At 38.1% G+C, this 20,105-nt stretch overlaps 2 protein-coding genes across 4 annotated transcripts in view; both read right to left on the bottom strand.

Annotated features, from left to right (window-relative positions):
- Nucleotides 1-588: 588 nt before the first annotated feature.
- Nucleotides 589-20,105, bottom strand: part of LOC128691742 (inter alpha-trypsin inhibitor, heavy chain 4-like) — a 513,777-nt gene continuing 494,260 nt past the window's right edge. For 2 of the 3 annotated variants that reach the window (XM_070081210.1, XM_070081222.1), the window contains 2 exons: nt 1,493-1,687; nt 589-1,059 (listed from right to left, as the gene is read on the bottom strand). In XM_070081210.1, coding sequence (XP_069937311.1) covers nt 1,493-1,687 — 195 coding nt within the window. In that variant the 3' untranslated portion in view covers nt 589-1,059. Of the gene's footprint in view, nt 1,060-1,489; nt 1,688-20,105 lie in introns of those variants that run through there. The other variant, XM_070081216.1, reaches the window with a different exon arrangement.
- On the bottom strand, nt 13,890-14,812 carry LOC138851756 (uncharacterized). Its single transcript, XM_070081199.1, has 2 exons — nt 14,679-14,812; nt 13,890-14,520 (listed from the first exon to the last, which is right to left on the bottom strand). Exons 1-2 carry the CDS (start codon nt 14,770-14,772, stop codon nt 14,009-14,011), a joined length of 606 nt encoding a protein of 201 aa, XP_069937300.1. The 5' UTR covers nt 14,773-14,812; the 3' UTR covers nt 13,890-14,008.

Raw genomic sequence — 20,105 nt, 5'->3', positions numbered from 1 at the left:
CCCTTTTCAAACTATGAGTTTATTGAGAGGCATCTCAATTTTCAATATGTATATTGAATTAAAACCAAATGTTTATCTATATTTATAAAAAAAACTCTATATACTTTCTGAATAGAAATATGAAATTTCTGGCTTTTTACACAAGCAAAACTTTATCACATATTTAGTTATACTTGTTTCAATAATGATGCACTCTTGTTATTAGTTATTCGTTATCAAAACTTCAGTAAGCATTAACTGCAGTAAACATTATAGAAACTAGGTATAAAAATTTTAAAAGACTGACCAATAAAATAAAACTAACATTATAATGTATATTCAAATGAGTTTTTTTCATGACTATATTTTTTTGAGTTGATGCAGTGATAAACACTGCAAGATCATATGAAAACATCTTGAAGTTACTGTTAACATCTGGCTAACAAAAAAACTATTAGTAATCACCATTGCTAGTCTGTACATAGTAACTTTGTAGTTCCCTTATCGAGGATGAAAAAATCGTCTAAATTTCAAAAAATAAATTTATCAAGTTCTAACTACGAACTCCTACCAAAAAAAACTTACTGATACTAACCTAAAACTTGTTCCCAAAGAGGTTTCACTACCAAGGGTGCCTTCATGTTAAGAACCTTGGCACATTGCAAGGAGGTTTCACTACCAAGGGTGCCTTCATGTTAAGAACCTTGGCACACTGCAAAGTGTATATGAAAACCAACTAATATCTATAGTTTCCAAGTACTGTATTTATTAAGTGATCATCTATAACCACCTTTAACTTTCTAGCACTAAACTTGCAAGTACATGTATCAAGTAAATTAAACAGTAGCATATATCATTTGGCCATCTAAGATATCTCCCTGTATGGCTCAATAACCAATAAAAATAAGATGGGAGAGACCTGCACACTTTCATATCTTAATGTTCTTCCACATTATGGAGTTTCAACTTTCATCAGCATGATGTAGAAATGTCACAACACCGCCAGTACCTTCAATGATTCTTCAACTAGGAAAAAATTAATCTTGAATCCAGTGGTATATGTATTTCTTGTTCTTTTATCTGTCAAAAAAAAAAATTGTTACAGAGAGAGAGACAGACATATTTTTAATATTTAATTTAAAGATTTTACTTGAATTCTAAATAATTAGTAATTTAACTCGTGGCTGCTCAGTAAATATTTAAGTATTATTGGAGTTAATGAAATGATCAGAAAATATGATCATAGCTGTAGCTGTCTAGTAATAGTGGAAAGTATAATGAACAGTTCTATGTTATTATTATTATTACTATTACTGCTTTCATAGGGTACCATTGAACCCATACGGGTTATGCAGCACCTGGGGGGAAAATGGAAGGCAATCAGATTCGATCCATGGAATAAATGGGCAGGTCCAATTCCTTGGATCAAGGGCACCGTCTCACTCTCAAGCATCAAGGACCCTCATTTGCAGAGGGCTGTTTTAACAGGACGATCAAGACATCCATGGCCTACCTAGTGAAACATTGCTTGGATGACCACACAGTAGGTAATGAGGAGCAGGGAAGTGCTGAGCTCACTCACAACTACGTTGTTATACATTGCACCTTTAGGCATGTGACCCATTTTGTGTGTCCAACCGGATCGACCCTTCCCTTGTCGCAAGATCTGCAAGTCATCGTAGTCCCAAGAGTCGAGGTCACCCCTAACCTGAAACAAATGATTGTTATGAGATGTGTTCTCTACGTTCACTGCTGAAATAGATTAATCATACAGTACGAGAACTTGTAGAAAAGACGAAATCTTTTGCACCTGTAGCAGTGGAATTATTTAACAAAGCAAAAAAAACTATGTTGGCTCAAATAACAGGAATCATAACGTATTTTTATTTGTTTATTTGTCTATCACTAAAATAATAAACTATAAATAAAAAGGCAATCCTTCCTCAAAACATCTTCAATGTTTTGGTTGAGATGAGAGTAAACCAACAGGAAAACATGAGAAGTGGGAGGACTGGCAGTGTAAAATACACAAATGAAAAGTAGGAGTGTTTACCTGGAGTTTACCTGGAGAGAGTTCCGGGGGTCAACGCCCCCGCGGCCCGGTCTGTGACCAGGCCTCATGGTGGATCAGAGCCTGATCAACCAGGCTGTTGCTGCTGGCTGCACGCAAACCAACGTACGAGCCACAGCCCGGCTGGTCAGGAACCGACTTTAGGTGCTTGTCCAGTGCCAGCTTGAAGACTGCCAGGGGTCTGTTGGTAATCCCCCTTATGTATGCTGGGAGGCAGTTGAACAGTCTCGGGCCCCTGACACTTATTGTATGGTCTCTTAACGTGCTAGTGACACCCCTGCTTTTCATTGGGGGGATGTTGCATCGTCTGCCAAGTCTTTTGCTTTCGTAGTGAGTGATTTTCGTGTGCAAGTTCGGTACTAGTCCCTCTAGGATTTTCCAGGTGTATATAATCATGTATCTCTCCCGCCTGCGTTCCAGGGAATACAGGTTTAGGAACCTCAAGCGCTCCCAGTAATTGAGGTGTTTTATCTCCGTTATGCGCGCCGTGAAGGTTCTCTGTACATTTTCTAGGTCAGCAATTTCACCTGCCTTGAAAGGTGCTGTTAGTATGCAGCAATATTCAAGCCTAGATAGAACAAGTGACCTGAAGAGTGTCATCATGGGCTTGGCCTCCCTAGTTTTGAAGGTTCTCATTATCCATCCTGTCATTTTTCTAGCAGATGCGATTGATACAATGTTATGGTCCTTGAAGGTGAGATCCTCCGACATGATCACTCCCAGGTCTTTGACGTTGGTGTTTCGCTCTATTTTGTGGCCAGAATTTGTTTTGTACTCTGATGAAGATTTAATTTCCTCGATTTAATTTCCTCATGTTTACCATATCTGAGTAATTGAAATTTCTCATCGTTGAACTTCATATTGTTTTCTGCAGCCCACTGAAAGATTTGGTTGATGTCCGCCTGGAGCCTTGCAGTTTCTGCAATGGAAGACACTGTCATGCAGATTCGGGTGTCATCTGCAAAGGAAGACACGGTGCTGTGGCTGACATCCTTGTCTATGTCGGATATGAGGATGAGGAACAAGATGGGAGCGAGTACTGTGCCTTGTGGAACAGAGCTTTTCACCGTAGCTGCCTCGGACTTTACTCTGTTGACGACTACTCTCTGTGTTCTGTTAGTGAGGAAATTATAGATCCATCGACCGACTTTTCCTGTTATTCCTTTAGCACGCATTTTGTGCGCTATTACGCCATGGTCACACTTGTCGAAGGCTTTTGCAAAGTCTGTATATATTACATCTGCATTCTCTTTTGTCTTCTAGTGCATTTAGGACCTTGTCGTAGTGATCCAATAGTTGAGACAGACAGGAGCGACCTGTTCTCAACCCATGTTGCCCTGGGTTGTGTAACTGATGGGTTTCTAGATGGGTGGTGATCTTGCTTCTTAGGACCCTTTCAAAGATTTTTATGATATGGGATGTTAGTGCTATTGGTCTGTAGTTCTTTGCTGTTGCTTTACTGCCCCCTTTGTGGAGTGGGGCTATGTCTGTTGTTTTTAGTAACTGTGGGACGACCCCCGTGTCCATGCTCCCTCTCCATAGCACGGAGTTCCATGAGTCTGGCCCTGGGGCAGAGCGCATGGGCATGTCATTTATCGCCTGTTCGAAGTCATTTGGCGTCAGGATAACATCGGATAGGCTTGTGTTAATCAAATTTTGTGGCTCTCTCATAAAAAATTCATTTTAATCTTCGACTCTCAGTCTGGTTAGCGGCTTGCTAAAAACTGAGTCATATTGGGACTTGAGTAGCTCACTCATTTCCTTGCTGTCATCTGTGTAGGACCCATCTTGTTTAAGTAGGGGCCCAATACTGGACGTTGTTCTCGACTTTGATTTGGCATAGGAGAAGAAATACTTTGGGTTTCTTTCGATTTCATTTATGGCTTTTAGTTCTTCCCGCGATTCCTGACTCTTATAAGATTCCTTTAGCTTAAGTTCGATGCTTGCTATTTCTCTGACCAGTGTCTCCCTACGCATTTCAGATATATTGACCTCTTTTAGCCGCTCTGTTATTCTTTTCCATCGCCTGTAAAGGGAGCGCCTGTCTCTTTCTATTTTACATCTACTCCTCCTTTTTCTTAGAGGAATAAGCCTTGTGCATACATCGAGTGCCACCAAGTTAATCTGTTCTAGGCATAAGTTGGGGTCTGTGTTGCTTAGTATATCTTCCCAGCTTATATCGGTTAGGACTTGGTTTACTTGGTCCCACTTTATGTTTTTGTTATTGAAGTTGAATTTGGTGAATGCTCCCTCGTGACTAGTCTCATTATGTCGGTCTGGGGCTCCACGCATACATGTCTGAACCTCAATTATGTTGTGATCTGAGTATATTGTTTTTGATATGGTGACATTTCTTATCAGATCATCAATCAATGACTAGGTTTTGGTTCTCGACCTTTACTGCTAAAACTTCCACTACATCATTTGAGGCATTAAGCAGTTCTGTGCAAACAAGTGACTCTGCAATGTACAGGCCAACCTCCCCCCCTTTTGCCTGTTCACTCTGTCACATCTGTATAGGTTGTAACCTGGGATCCATATTTCGTTGTCCAAGTGATCCCTTATGTGGGTCTCAGTGAAAGCCGCGAACATTGCCTTTGCCTCTGCAAGCAGTCCACGGATGAAAGGTATTTTGTTGTTTGTTGCTGGCTTTAGACCCTGTATATTTGCAAAGAAGAATGTCATCGGACTGGTGGTATTGTTGGTACTAGGGGGGATTTTTTTCCGGCATTAGTATCTGTATCTGTTGGTTTGGAGTGGAGGCCATCGACTGTGGTTCCACTCCAGGAATGACTGGATTTGGTGTACGATTTCTGCCATTTCCTGCCAGTTTTTTTCCTTCCTGGCACTAAAAAACCTCTCCCTCTTGAGTGGCTGTGACTACCCAGGTTTTCCCATGGCCTGGATGTTTTGTATCTTTTTGTCCCCTTTAGATGGTGTGCCTGGCAATTTAAGTTATATCACAGTCTTTCCTGTACTGAAGAGGTACACAGTTCAGGATGAAAAAGCTTACAGGAAGGGAGTTTGCATTTTCCTGTTGTCATATGGGCATGGCATTTTCTAGGGTGGTCATAGTTGCACGTCCCGTCTGTTTTTCCAGATTTCCCATGCCTGCAGATACCAAGTGCATAGTATGTGCACAGGCTTGGTTTCCGTTTGCCTTGGGTTTCTGTGACTGTATTTCCTGTTGGTGCATGTTTCCCTGTCTTACTCCTATCCTCTCTAGCACCAACAATGGAGCTCCCACCAGTTGTTTTTGGTAATATATCCTCACTATTGCTAGTGGAGTCCTCTTGTTTGCTATTTCCTGCAGTATTTCTAGTTTGCAATATTGGTTTTATCTTATCTTTGACTACACTTGTTTCCCTACTACGGCTCCTGTCCCCTATGAGGTCATTTATATGTATTCCTTCCTGCGTATAATTCCCGACTACCTGGACAAAATCTCCAGCTTCACCATTACTGTCCCCCAGGACAGCACCTCCAGCTTCACCATTACTGTCTCCCAGGACAGCATCTCCAGCTTCACCATTACTGTCTCCCAAGACAGCACCTCCAGCTTCACCATTACTGTCTCCCAGGACAGCACTATCAGCCCCACATTTACTGACTACCAGGACTTCACCTCCAGCCTTACAGTTTCTGACTACATGGCCAGTATCAAGGGCAGAACCATTCAGCCCAGACTTTTTATGTTCTCATCTGTTGTAGAAAGCTTCCAGGTTGTCTATGAAAGCAGCTTTGATGTTGTCCTCTTTTAATACCCTTGTGATTTTAGTCCACAGATTTATCTCATTTGGGCATACCCAAAAACACTTCCCTGTTTTAATACTGCTTGTAGCTAGTTCTTGGATATCTGCACAAGGGGCGTGACACCAATTTCCACAAAAATGACAATTTATCCATGTGGAAGCCCGTTTGTTTGATTGACCGCAGACTACACAGAGCTTCATAATGATTTGAATGGTTGATTTACTGTAATTCCACTAGCAACCTCTTGAATATTCTATTAATAACCTCCTTAAATGAAGCTCTAGCTATTTGTATTTCTATTTCTAACTGTACTTGTATATTGGACAGCTTACCGTGCACGTTCCTGATTTATATTTATTTTTTGTGTTTATAAGGACGCCTACAACCCCATCCGTTTACAGTCTGCTTTATTGTCCAACGAATCCGTTTGAAACCAGTCAAGGGTTCGGACCAGTCAAAGGTTCGGACCAGTCGATCTGATCTGATCAGTGGGTCACTTATTTAAAACATACTGGTCGGTGATTTGGGCTAACACATGAAGGATCTACTGGAAATTATCTACCCGAGTAATATGTGATTTGATAATAAACTATAATAAACTGTAATTAAAAAGCCAAGATAAAACTCAAAGACTAAAGAGCCCAAGGATTTAAATACCATCCCATTAAATATAAACAGCATTACTAACAAATAATCCTGTCATCAAGAGGGATCTTGAGACATTCCATCAAGCTGGTCTGATCAGCTGGCCTGATCGTATTACCTAAGTTGGATTACTTCCTGCTAGAACCATTAGCGTGACTGAACAGGCCGTTAATTAAGAGGTCTAATATTTGAGGTATAATATTTGGGATGTGATGGTATGATAATCCTATGAAAAGAATAATAGGATGTGGAAAAAAAGGGAAATAGGAACATTAGTTAAAAAGATGGACTCATAATCAGAGGGAAGACTAAGAAAAAACAAGAGACAGAAAGTGAGCAGCAGTAGAACAACAGAAATAAGTCAAGGACCACAGGGGAACTAAACAAGGACCACAATATAATAATAATATTAATATGATAATATCTTAATTTCTACAAGCACATGTACAAGGTATACAGTCCTAGCTGACATCACTGACATACTACTATATAGAAAGTCGCTTGTTATGCAGGGCATTTCGGGCAAATTAGGTCAATTTTCTCCCAGGATGCGACCCACACCAGTCGACTAACACCCAGGTATCCATTTTACTGATGGGTGAACATGGACAACAGGTGTAAGGAAACACGCCTAATGTTTCCACCCTTCCTGGGAATCGAACATGGACCCCTCAGCGTGTGAAGTGAGAGCTTCGCCATAAGGCCACGGCCATGGAAATGGAAACAAAGAATGTTTAGAAAGAGATAAATGAGAGAAGAATTTGAGAATGAGCAGTAAAAGGCTATAAACTGAGATCAGAAAGATAGGCATTTGCAGGTCATGAATGAGTAATATATATATATATATATATATATATATATATATATATATATATATATATATATATATATATATATATATATATATATATATATATATATATATATATATATATATATATATATATATATATATATATATATATATATATATATATATATATATATGTATATATATTCAAATTCAAATTCAAATTCAAAGTTTATCCTCTATAAAGATTACAATGTTGAATTTACAGAATTTGGTTGTTGTGTGGTTTACATGTAGTTAAATAATGATTACAGAGTGTACCACTAGAACGCCTAGCATGGCTAGGCATTTCGGGCAGACTTAGTTTAATTCTTTATTTTAAAATATTACAAATTATGAGGTAAGTTGGTATTATGGCTAAGTGACTAAATACTAGTTTGTGAGTTTAGCAATGTGAATGCTTTTGTTTTGGCACAGTACATAGTTTCAGTATTGGAGTATCATAGGATTCATTATTTTAAGATTGAGATTAATATTTCTGTTTATGGTCAAATGGGTGAGTGAGTGTAAGTGTGAACAACCAGGTGGTATTCGTGTAGTTAGTTGATGGGGTTTATCAGGGAGATAAGATGTTTTCTAATGGTAGTTTTGAAGGTGATGAATGTGTCTGCAGTTCTAGAGTTCTCAGGTAGGGTGTTCCAGATTTTAGGGCCTTTGACATACATTGAATTTTTGTAAAGGTTTAGTCGGACATGGGGAATGTCGTAAAGATGTTTGTGTCTGGTGTTATGCCTGTGGGTTCTGTCACAACTATCAAGAAAGTGTTTTAGGTCAAGGTTGATATTGGAGTTTAAGGTCCTGTAGATGTAGATTGCACAGTAGTAAGTGTGGATGTACTGAACAGGGAGTAAGTTTAGATCTATGAAGAGTGGGGGGGGGTGTGTTGCCAGGGATGGGATTTAGTGATTATTCTTACTGCAGCTTTTTGTTGGGTTATTATTGGCTTTAGGTGTGTTGCTGCAGTTGATCCCCAAGCACAAATAGCATATTGAGGTATGGATAAATAAGTGAGTGGTATAGTGTGAGAAGGGCATTCTGCGGCACGTAGTATCGTATCTTGGAGAGGATCCCAACCGTTTTGGATACTTTTTTGGTTATGTGTTGGATATGGGTGCTGAAATTCAGGTTGTTGTCAAGGTATAGGCCTAGGAATTTGCCCTTATTATGTCTGGTAATTAGAGTGTTGTCGATCTTAATGTTAATTTGTGCATCTCCTGCTCTGCTACCAAACATAATATAGTAGGTTTTGTCAGTGTTAAGCGTAAGTTTATTGGCTGTCATCCAAGTCGATATTTTGATCAGCTCCTCGTTAACAATGGTGTTGAGGGTGGCAAGATTAGGGTGAGAGATGACATAAGTCGTGTCGTCAGCAAAGAGAATGGGTTTCAGGTGTTGGGATACGTTTGGAAGATTATTGATGTATATGAGGAAGAGCAGGGGACCAAGGACACTTCCCTGCGGAACTCCAGTATCAAGTGGCCGTGTTGTTGATGCTGTGTCTTTAATGGTAACATACTGATACCTATTAGTAAGGTAAGATTTGAAATAAGCAAGCGCATGGCCTCTTATACCGTAATGGTCAAGTTTGTGGAGTAGGATGTCGTGGTCTACTGTATCAAAAGCTTTTCTTAGGTCAATAAAAATTCCTAGTGGATATATATATATATATATATATATATATATATATATATATATATATATATATATATATATTCAACAAGTCGGCCGTCTCCCACTGAGGCAGGGTGGCCCAAAAAGAAAGAAAATACTTTCATCATCATTCAACACTTTCACCTCACTCGTACATATTCACTGTTTTTACAGAGGTGCCCAGAATACAACAGTTTAGAAGCATATATAAAGATATATAACATACCGTTCCAAACTGCCAGTATCCCAAACCACTCCTTTAAAGTGCAGGCATTGTACTTCCCATTTCCAGTACTCAAGTCCAGCTATATAAAAATAACCGGTTTCCCTGAATCCCTTCACTAAATATTGCCCTGCTCATACTCCAACAGCTCGTCAGGTCCCAAATACCATTCGTCTCCATTCACTCCTATCTAACACGCTCACACACGCTTGCTGGAAGTCCAAGCCCCTCGCCCATAAAACCTCCTTTGCACCCTCCCTCTAACCTTTCCGAGGACGACCCCTACCCCGCCTTCCTTCCCCTACAGATTTATATGTTCTCCATGCCATTCTACTTTGATCCAATCTCTCTAAATGACCAAGCCACCTCAACAACCCCTCTTCAGCCCTCTGACTAATACTTTTATTAGCTGCACACCTTCTCCTAATTTCCACACTCTGAATTCTCTGCATAATATTTACACCACACATTGCCCTTAAACAGAACATCTCCACTGCCTCCAACCGCTTCCTCGCTGCAGCATTTACAACCCAAGCTTCACACCCATATAAGAGTGTTGCACCACTATATTTTCATACATTCCCTTCTTTGCCTCCATAGATAATGTTTTTTGTCTCCACATATGCCTGAATGCACCACTCACTTTTTTTTCCTTCATCAATTCTATGGGTAACTTCATTCTTCATACATCCATCCGCTGACACGTCAACTCCCAAATATCTGAAAACATTCACTTCTTCCATACTCCTCCTCCCCAATTTAATATCCAATTTTTCTTTATCTAAATCATTTAATACCCTCATCACCTTACTCTTTTCTATGTTCACTATCAATTTTCTACCTTTACTCACTCTCCCAAACTCGTCCACTAACTTTTGCAACTTTTCTTTAAAATCTCCCATAAGCACAGTATCATCAGCAAAAAGTAACTGTGTCAATTCCCATTTTGTATTTGATTCCCCATAATTTAATCCCACCCCTCTCCCGAACACCCTAGCATTTGCATCTATAAATATATTAAACAACCATGGTGACATTACACATCCCTGTCTAAGACCCACCTTTACCGGGAAGTAGTCTCCCTCTGTTCTACATCCTAACCTGAGCCTCATTATCCTCATAAAAATTCTTTACAGTATTTAGTAACTTACTACCTATTCCATATACTTGCAACATCTGCCACATTGCTCCCCTATCCACTCTATCATATGCCTTTCCTAAATTCATAAATGCAATGAAAACTTCCCTACCTTTATCTAAATACTGTTCACATAGATGCTTCAATGTAAACACTTGATCTACACATCCCCTACCCACTCTAGAACCTCCTTGCTCATCTGCAATCCTGCATTCTGTCTTACCTCTGATTCTTTCAGTAATAACCCTACCATACACTTTTCCTAGTATACTCAGTAAACTTATTCCTCTATAATTTTTACAATCTCTTTTGTCCCCCTTCCCTTTATATAAAGGAAATACTCATGCTCTCCGCCAATCCCTAGGTACCTTCCCCTTTTTCATACATTTATTAAACAAAAATACCAACCACTCCAACACTATATCCCCCCCTGCTTTTAACATTTTTGTCATGATCCCGTCAGTTCCATCTGCTTTACCCCCTTTCATTCTACGTAATGCCTCACACACCTCCCCCACACTCGCATCCTGCTCTTCTTCACTCCTAAAAGATGCTGTACCTCCCTGGATAGTGCATGAAATTACCGCCTCCCTTTCTTCATCGACATTTAAATGTTCCTCAAAATATTCCCATCTACCCAATACCTCCATCTCCCCATCTACTAACTCCCCTACTCTGTTTTTAACTGACAAATCCATTTGTTCCCTTGGCTTTCTTAACTTGTTTATCTCACTCCAAAATTTTTTCTTATTTTAATCATAATTCCTTGACAGTGCCTCTCCCACTCTATCATCCGCTCTCTTTTTACACTCTCACCACTCTCTTCACCTTTCTTTTACTCTCCATATATTCTGCTCATCTTATAACACTTCTGCTATGTAAAAACCTCTCATAAGCTAGCTTTTTCTCTCTTATCACACCCTTTACTTCATCATTCCTCCAATCACTCTTGTTTTCTCCTGCACCCACCCTCCTATAGCCACAAACTTCTGCCCCACATTCTAATACTTCATTTTTAAAACTATTCCAACCCTCTTCAACCCCCCACTACTCATTCTTGCGCTAGCCCACCTTTCTGCCAATAGTTGCTTATATCTCACCTGAACTTCTTCCTCCCTTAGTTTATACACTTTCACCAATCTCTTACTTGTTGTTGCCATTTTCCTTTTATCCCATCTACCTCTTACTCTAACTGTAGCTACAACTAAATAATGATCCGATATATCAGTTGTCCCTCTATAAACATGTACATCCTGAAGCCTACCCACCAATATATAATCTAACAAACTACTATTATTACGTGCTTTATCATACCTTGTATATTTATTTATCCTCTTTTTCATAATGTATTACTTATTTCCAAACCTCTTTCTATGCATAGCTCAATTAAAGGCTCCACATTTTCATATACCCCTGGCACCCCAAATTTACCTACTACTCCCTCCACAACATTTTTACCCACTTTAGCACTGAAATCCCCAACCACACGTACTCTCACACTTGGTTCAAAACTCCCCACACACTCACTCAACAATTCCCAAAACCTCCCTCTCTCCTCTACACTTCTCTCTTCTCCAGGTGCATGTACGCTTACTATAACCCACTTTTCACATCCAACCTTTATTTTACTCCACATATTCCTTGAATTAATACATTTATACTCCCTCTTTTCCCGCCATAGCTTATCCTTCAACATTATTGCTACTCCTTTAGCTCTAACTCTATTTCAAACCCCTGACCTAATCCCATTTACTTCTCTCCACTGAAACTCTTCCACCCCCTTCAGCTTTGTTTCACTTAAAGCCAGGACATTCAGCTTCTCATTCATAACAACCACAATCATCTCTTTCTTATCATTTGCACAACATCCACGCACATTCAGACATTCCTCTTTGACAATTTTCTTCTTTTTAGTAATCTGTACAGGAAAAGGGGTTACTAGCCCATTGTTCCTGGCATTTTAGTTGACTTTTACAATATGCATGACTTACGGAGGAAAGACTCTTATTCCACTTCCCCATGGATATAAGAGGAAAAGTAATAAGAACAAGAACTATTTAGATAAAATCAAAGAAAACTCAGATGAGTGTGTATAAATAAACGTGTACATGTATGTGTAGTGTGACCTAAGTGTAAGTAGAAGTAGCAAAACATGCCTGTAATCTTGCATACTAATGAGACAGACAAAAGACACCAGCAATCCTACCATCATGTAAGACAATTACAGCTCTCATTTTACACTTGGCAGGATGGTAGTACCTCCCTGGGTGGTTGCTGTGCAAAACCTACTACCAATAATATATATTTATATATACATATATATATATATATATATATATATATATATATATATATATATATATATATATATAATATATATATATATATATATATATACATATATATATATATATATATATATATATATATATATATATATATATATATATATATATATTTATATATTTATATATATATATAATATATATATATATACATAAGTAGTCGATTTTTCCTCTGGGGCGTCCCTTCCGGAAAAGGCCTTCCTCTGGGGCGTCCCTTCCGGTTTAGGCCTGCCTCTGGGGCGTCCCTTCCGGTTTGGGCCTTCCACTGGGCGGTGTATCCGGTCTAGGACCAGCAGCTGGAGGGTCACCTTTTCACACCTATGTGCTAATGACCATGACCTCGCCCTCGAGACTACCTCACCCTTGACCCCCCAACCAATACCCCCACCCCCCACAACCCCCCCGCCTCGCGACCCCACCATCGCGCCGCGCGCCCGCGCGCCCGCCCGCGAGCCCGCCCGCCGCCCCGCGCGCCCGCCCGCGCGCCCGCCCGCCCGCGCGCCCTTCGCGCGCCCCGCCCGCCCGCGCGCCCCGCCCGCGCCCCTTCGCGCCTTCTGCTGCGCCTTCTGCAGCGTCCTCCGGATCGCCCCCGCGCCTCGAATTTTTTTCCGATTTTTGTCGAATTTTTTTTGAATTTCATTTTATTGTGCTCTCCATCTCCTTGGATCAAATTTTTGGATTACCCCTCTCACTTTCACTCCCACCCCAAAATTTCTCGATAATACCAAGACTCCATCTCCTCGGATCAAAGTTTTTGGAATCCCCCCTCTGGGGGTAAGCATTCAAAATAGACTCCTCCTATGGGGGCATGCTTACTACAGGTCTAAAAGTTTCCTCTCATTAAGTCAAATGAACTAAAAGTTTCCCCTTATTATTTTAAAATGAACTAAAAGTTTCCTCTCATTAAGTTAAATGAACTAAAAAAGCGTTTACTCGGCGGTCAGTATTCCTCTCATTAAGTTAAATGAACTAAAAACGACCACACATACAAGCTAAATCTTGTCGGCTTACCCCTATGTCAGTGACGTCAGTATTCCTCTCATTAAGTTAAATGAACTAAAAAGGACCGCGCACACAGGTTGAATCAGGTCGATCCTTTTAGTTAATAAGGGGACATAGTAGTGACGTCACGCGCACAGGCTGAATCATGTCGAACCTTTCAGTTCATTCAAGTTAATAAGGGGACACATATACATCATAGGGAAAACATTTTCATCATCATCAGAAAGACACATTTCAGGATAACACTAATACACAATATTTTTTTTTCATTATTTATTATACAGCCATTACATTTCTGGTAATACAAACAAATACAATTTCATTGAAAAAAGCTACAATTCATTGACTAAAATCAACGTAGAGTAATTTTTCTTCTCTTGTAGAATTTCTGTGCATTTTGTTCAGGGTCGTCATCTTCTTCCTCATCTGTTATACAATAAACTTCTGGGGGGGAAGCTGGTGGATAATAAATGGGGGAATCCTCATCCATACATGAAGTAGGTTGGGAATTTGTCATAAAATATTCCATCTCGCTCCATACGCATTTATCGCAATAACAACTACTAACACATTCTCCACTCATATGAGACTGGGGAGAAGGGTCGATCTCGGCGTGGGTAGGAGTTACAATATCCTGGATAAAAGCGTTAACATCAACCGCCTGAGTAGGAGGCACAGTCTCAACATCCACATGAGGTCGGGGAGAAATCTCGTTGGTAGGAGGGGTAGCAACAGCATCTCCATATGGATGGGTAGGAGGCTGGGTGGATCTCGCTCCTAACAATCCCATTAACTCACAAAACATTTTCTCCTGTCGGATTTGATTTGCGCGAATAAGTTCCAACAACCGCATTATATTCGCATCTGGCAAAGAAAAAAAATTCTCGATTAGAAGAAGAATAAGGCATATCTTTAATTGCATTAAAAAGTTTTATTGGTTAATACATTACACTTCTAAAATCATTTATGTGTAAAAAGTTTTTTTCAATATTAGAACAAGATAATGAACAAAAATCACTTACCATTTACCGCAGGTGGATTATTCTGACATACACAGGGATGCAGTCTTCTCTCCTCCTCGCAGACACCTCCAACGGAGTACTGAATTGGATTCATCCTTGACCCAACTTGAATGACAGTAGATGCAAAGAGTGACCCAGCACGGGCATTTATAGCAGCGTTATGACCTATCGCCCCCGCCTCTAACCTTTCGCCCCGCCTCTAAACACCTCTACCCCACCGTATTATAATTCCAATATTTTACACAGATTTTCATAATTCCACGTTGAATTATTAGCAAATACACTTGAACATGAGGGTATATTGAAATGCTCATATGCATATTTCATTATAAATTGGTCATTCTTTAATTTATTTCTACCAAAATCTTTAAACAAATATGGTATAATTTTCTTGACGCTATAATTTGTTAACTTATACACAAAATATATAGCATATAAGCCGCACACCAATGATTTTTCATGTTGAATCCTCTGATTAATACCGTACATGAAATTTCTCTTGTATATAATTTTCTCATATATATTTGTATAATGTTTTAAATCCACCCCGAAACTATCTAAATATATTAATATGTATTTGTTCACATATATACTAATCCAATGACCCATATTTTCATCTTGATCGTTCAATATATTAATGATGAAAATTACCGGCTTATCTTTTATCCTCATAATAACTTCATTTATATTATTTGCGGCAAAACAACCCAAATACGAGGCGTATCTTCCCGTATGATGTTTCAAGGCAATATTTATTTCTTCACAATTCATGGTCTATACTCGCGTATGCACTATCACTGTTCTATTTTCATTTATATTTAAAATCGCATTAGTTTCACCAAACATCAGACAAATTCTATTCTCATCTTTCGGTTTACCAAATGTCATATCTATTCTCAAATTACCATTCTTCTCGACAGATATAGCATTCTTAACCTGTTCACTTCTCAGGTCAACACCTAATATAGTTCTGCCTTGGAGAAAACTCTTATATGTAATCAGATGATCAGTCTCCAAACCCAGAGATTTCAAGGTAGCGTAATATAACCTACTCGCGTGGGTAGGGAACTTACAGTCAATATTAAGAATCATTTCTGAATTAATTGTAACCCCGAAATGATTCAAATCTTCATGTTGAAAATATAATGGATTAAAATTATATCCTCCATCATATGTCTTCATATCAACTAATATAATAAATATCTTATCGGGTATGACTTGTCCCCAAGGATTATCTGCGATCAATTGTGTTTGATTAGATGCCAGAATATATGATTTAAATAATGTCTTCTTGAACAGATATTCACACCCCTGCGGGTTTGCCCTCATGCTTGAATTCAATGCAATTAATGCATTCGTATACGGAATAACTTTATCGATCCATAATTTAATGGAATTAATATTATATTTATATGTTTTTCCGCTTAATGGAGTCATAATTACCCATGCGGGTGAATGCATTTCAAGTCTCAATCGACATTCGACACTATCCAGGATATATTCGTGAAAACTACTCACATCCAGCATCAAAGGGAAACAAGTATTCACTTCATTCGTTAATTTACCTTCGTCTTTCTTAATATCATCTAAATCAGCTGTTGTAATAGTACTACTTGCTGTGTCTTTATTACGAAAGAATGCTATTCTTCCCAATGTATCTAATTTTGATGGGGATAAATGCTTAAGCAGTTTAATATAACCCGTATATGAATAAAATGGATTCGATTCTATAAGTTGTTCATTGAGATACAAACACACAGATTTGAATATTGTCTGACTTATAGAGTTCACAAATATGGCCTTATCTCCATCTCCCAGTGCACTCCCATCCTCATTTGTTATATTTATGTTCATTTCCAAGGCCAGACTCGTTAAATCTAAAAAATGACCTTCTGAACTTTGTATTCTAAATTCGAGAAATTTATCAGATCCTTGATTTACTGGTAATACTTCACAGGTGCGTCTAGCTGCTATTGAGGATTCAATAATGGTATGTCCTGGTAATTTTGGGAATCCATCAGTTATGGAATGAGAATAAGTGGGGACGGGGGCGTTGAGTCCCCCTGGTGTAACGTATAGAGCACCAGCCGACATACTAACGATATGACAGTTAACAATAAACTAAAATTAATTAAATATTCCAGTTTCTTTTATTATTAAATTTCAATCGTTTCAAACCAATCTTTCTACTTCCTCCGGATAATAACTTCTGTCCGACACCCTTCAATGTTTCTACGCCTCTATTTCTCGCAGAATTTTTCAATGCAATACCATTATTAACATCGTTCAACACATTTTGCCCGTATTGTAATACTCCCGGAGCAAAGGTATTCAATAAGAATGGTAATGCTTTTCTGGCCATCCCACCAAGAAATGACAATAATCCTCCGCCCCTCCCTCTAGCTTTATATAATATAATATCATCTAAACCTCCCCCTTTCACCCTCGAAGTATCAAAGAGTTTCAGGAATGATTCCACTGAAGGAGGAGAGAAACTGGTTCTCATCTTGACGGTTCGTTCAATATTAACTCAACTTGATCATTCACTCTCGTTTTATAGGTCTTAAATGTAGTACACATACAGTAGAACACTTATCATTATATTGAATTAACCTTCCTTTCTGATCAGCGAGCTTAATACTCACTTGATCAATTATCTTTTTATTAAGTGGTTTATACATTGTGGGGTCATAATTAGATCTTAATGTATTAATATCAACTACTCCCAAAAGAGATACCAACTGATCGCCAAAATTAATGGGATCAATCAAATCGCTATATATTAACATATAATTAATACCTGATTCAGGATCGGGTGGGTTTACCGCCTTCACACCAGACTCGTTAAAAATAATCTCTTTTTTATTGGTAAAGACATACAAAATTTCATTACCTAAGAACCCTAGCATATCGCTTCCTTCTTTATCAAATTCCAACCCCACATAAGCACTGGTAATATCAGAAGGTATTATAATTTTTTTTTTCAAGTTAATAACCACTCTGTTTATTCCTGGATGATATGTGAACACAATTGAGTTTTTGGGGATGATAATACCCGTTGTATGTTTAACTGCTATTAAGAGATTTGCATTAATATCCTCATTTATTGCCTCTAAAATCCTTGCCATATCACCTCCAATAATTTTGCTCATATCAATTTTATGCATATATTTATTTACTGTAGATTTCTCATATGTAATACATATCTTCAAATTCTTTTGCGGTATATAATGCGTCTTGGGGTAAATTATATTTTTCAGAGCAACCTCATAATCAATTTTATTATCTAATATAATGGGGTCATATAATTTATTAATGAAAGCCGAAGGTGTATTGGCGGGAAATAAATCGAGACTTGAATCGCTACACACGTATAGAAGACGTTCAGCCATCTCTACACTCTTATAACACACACTAAATAAAAACATAACTTGACAGAGTTTATATACTCACCTAATATGTTATCCACGATGTTTCTCTCCTTACACCGCCTCCTTTATGTAATAATTGTTTTCTCACTTTTGTATTCCTCACAAAATCAAAATGTATACCTGATATATTTAATAAATGCTTTATTTCTGTTAAGTAATCAGAATCGATTCTTCTCGCTGATTTCACATTATTTTCTGATAAAACATTTAATATTTCAATAATATTACGTCCAGTAATGGGGGTAAGAAGGTCACCATTCTCATCCCAACTCACCAAAGGATTTCTTTGCAATAATACCAACATTGATTTCACATATTCTATATTTCTCGCACTCACTCTTATGTGCATGAATCTTGACAAATCTGGGGTTTTCTGAGGTTTCACCGAGGTGAGAGCAGGTGGGTTGACCTGCCTAGCGGGAGTAGTCTTAAACTTGCGTTTAACACCACGCTTCAAGCATGCACCACCACCACCCCCTTCTAAATTCTCATCACCCTCCGATTTTACTAACTCGAGAGGTTTCCGATTCATAACTGAAGTTGGTACAAGATAAAATTCTTTCATGATTTATTAAACAATCTCGAAATAATATTTACTGCTAGAGGTAATATAATGCCAAGAAGATTTCCACCTCTGATACTCAGCAAATATTTCTTTTTACGCTGAAAACCGATTTTCTTACAAGCTAATGATTTAATCTCGTTCTTGTACTTTTTAAATATTTTAGGGTCTAATGGTATTTTATTCTTAATCAAATTCTTGAAAATCTCACTGATACAACTTATGTGCGTTTTCTTAAACTGTTGTAATAAACTCTTCCGATGATTGCGTGGGAGACTATTAAGTAATGTAATTAATTCTTTAAATTTTTCTAATAATGATTTTTTCATTGTACCTTCAACAAATCTCCTTCTTTTACCCACGAATTAAAAGTGGAATCATAACCTTTATAAGATACCAAATAATGCGTAATTCCACCAATTTTTTTTCGTTTCAATACTCTGTCGATAATATATTCTGGAGGTGGTATGACTGGGGTCAATTCTTCGCGATAAAATATTCCTTTAATCTTTTCACCTTTCAAATCTTTCAAATGATATGTTGTTATAGGTTGAGAATTATTAATTCTATATATTTTAAATATTTCCTCTGTATTTTGTGTGTGAAACCCTCGGTTAAACGCGGATGATCTGCTAAGAGTCACTCTTGTTGTGTCTCCAACAGCCAATTTCTTACTGATTCGTTTCTTATTGGATCTTCCATTTTTATAATTTATCCGAAACTGATTCCTTATATCATTCAATGACGTAATACCATGGACTTGCAATGGGGTTTTACCGCCAATCCCCGAGTGCGGAGATGAATTATACGCATCTACTAATTCATTTAACACTTTTGAATAATTAAATGTATTGGCACTTGTCATATACTTGTATAATTTACGTTTCATCGTTTGCAAGCCTCTCTCTGCAATGGAAGCTTTTGTTTCTTTCGAAAATACATGATATAACTTTATATGCTTACTCTGGAGATAATTCTGTACCTGTTTATTTAGAAACTCCCTGCCTTTATCTGTAAATAATCTCGATATATTCTTCGCCTTTTCATTCTCCAATATGTTTTGTAATGCATGTAAAGTGCTCGGTCCGTCTTTCTTTTTCATGAGTACTGCTTGTAAATATCTTGAAAAAACATCGATACACACGAGAATGTATTTATATCCATCATTATATTTGGATAATTTAGACATATCACCCAAATCACAGGTTAATATCACTCTGGGTTTAGGAGCAATTATTTTCCTACGAGGAAACTTCTTAGGTTTAAGAACGTATAAAGTATATGATCTTTCTGAATTTAAGAAATTTCTGACCTCTTTCAAGGTTATGGACGGATCGATCTTTTTTACAGCTGTATATAAACTGTTTACACCAGAGAATGACCCAGCAGATCCAGGATCTCTATAAACCTTTTCAATTAATTTTGCTCGCTCCA

This window comes from Cherax quadricarinatus, chromosome 6 (assembly GCF_038502225.1).
Source record: "Cherax quadricarinatus isolate ZL_2023a chromosome 6, ASM3850222v1, whole genome shotgun sequence".
NCBI classification, from domain to species: Eukaryota; Metazoa; Arthropoda; class Malacostraca; order Decapoda; family Parastacidae; genus Cherax; species Cherax quadricarinatus.
The sequence above is the reverse complement of the archived record's forward strand: the minus strand, read 5'-3'. Positions and strand labels throughout refer to the sequence as shown.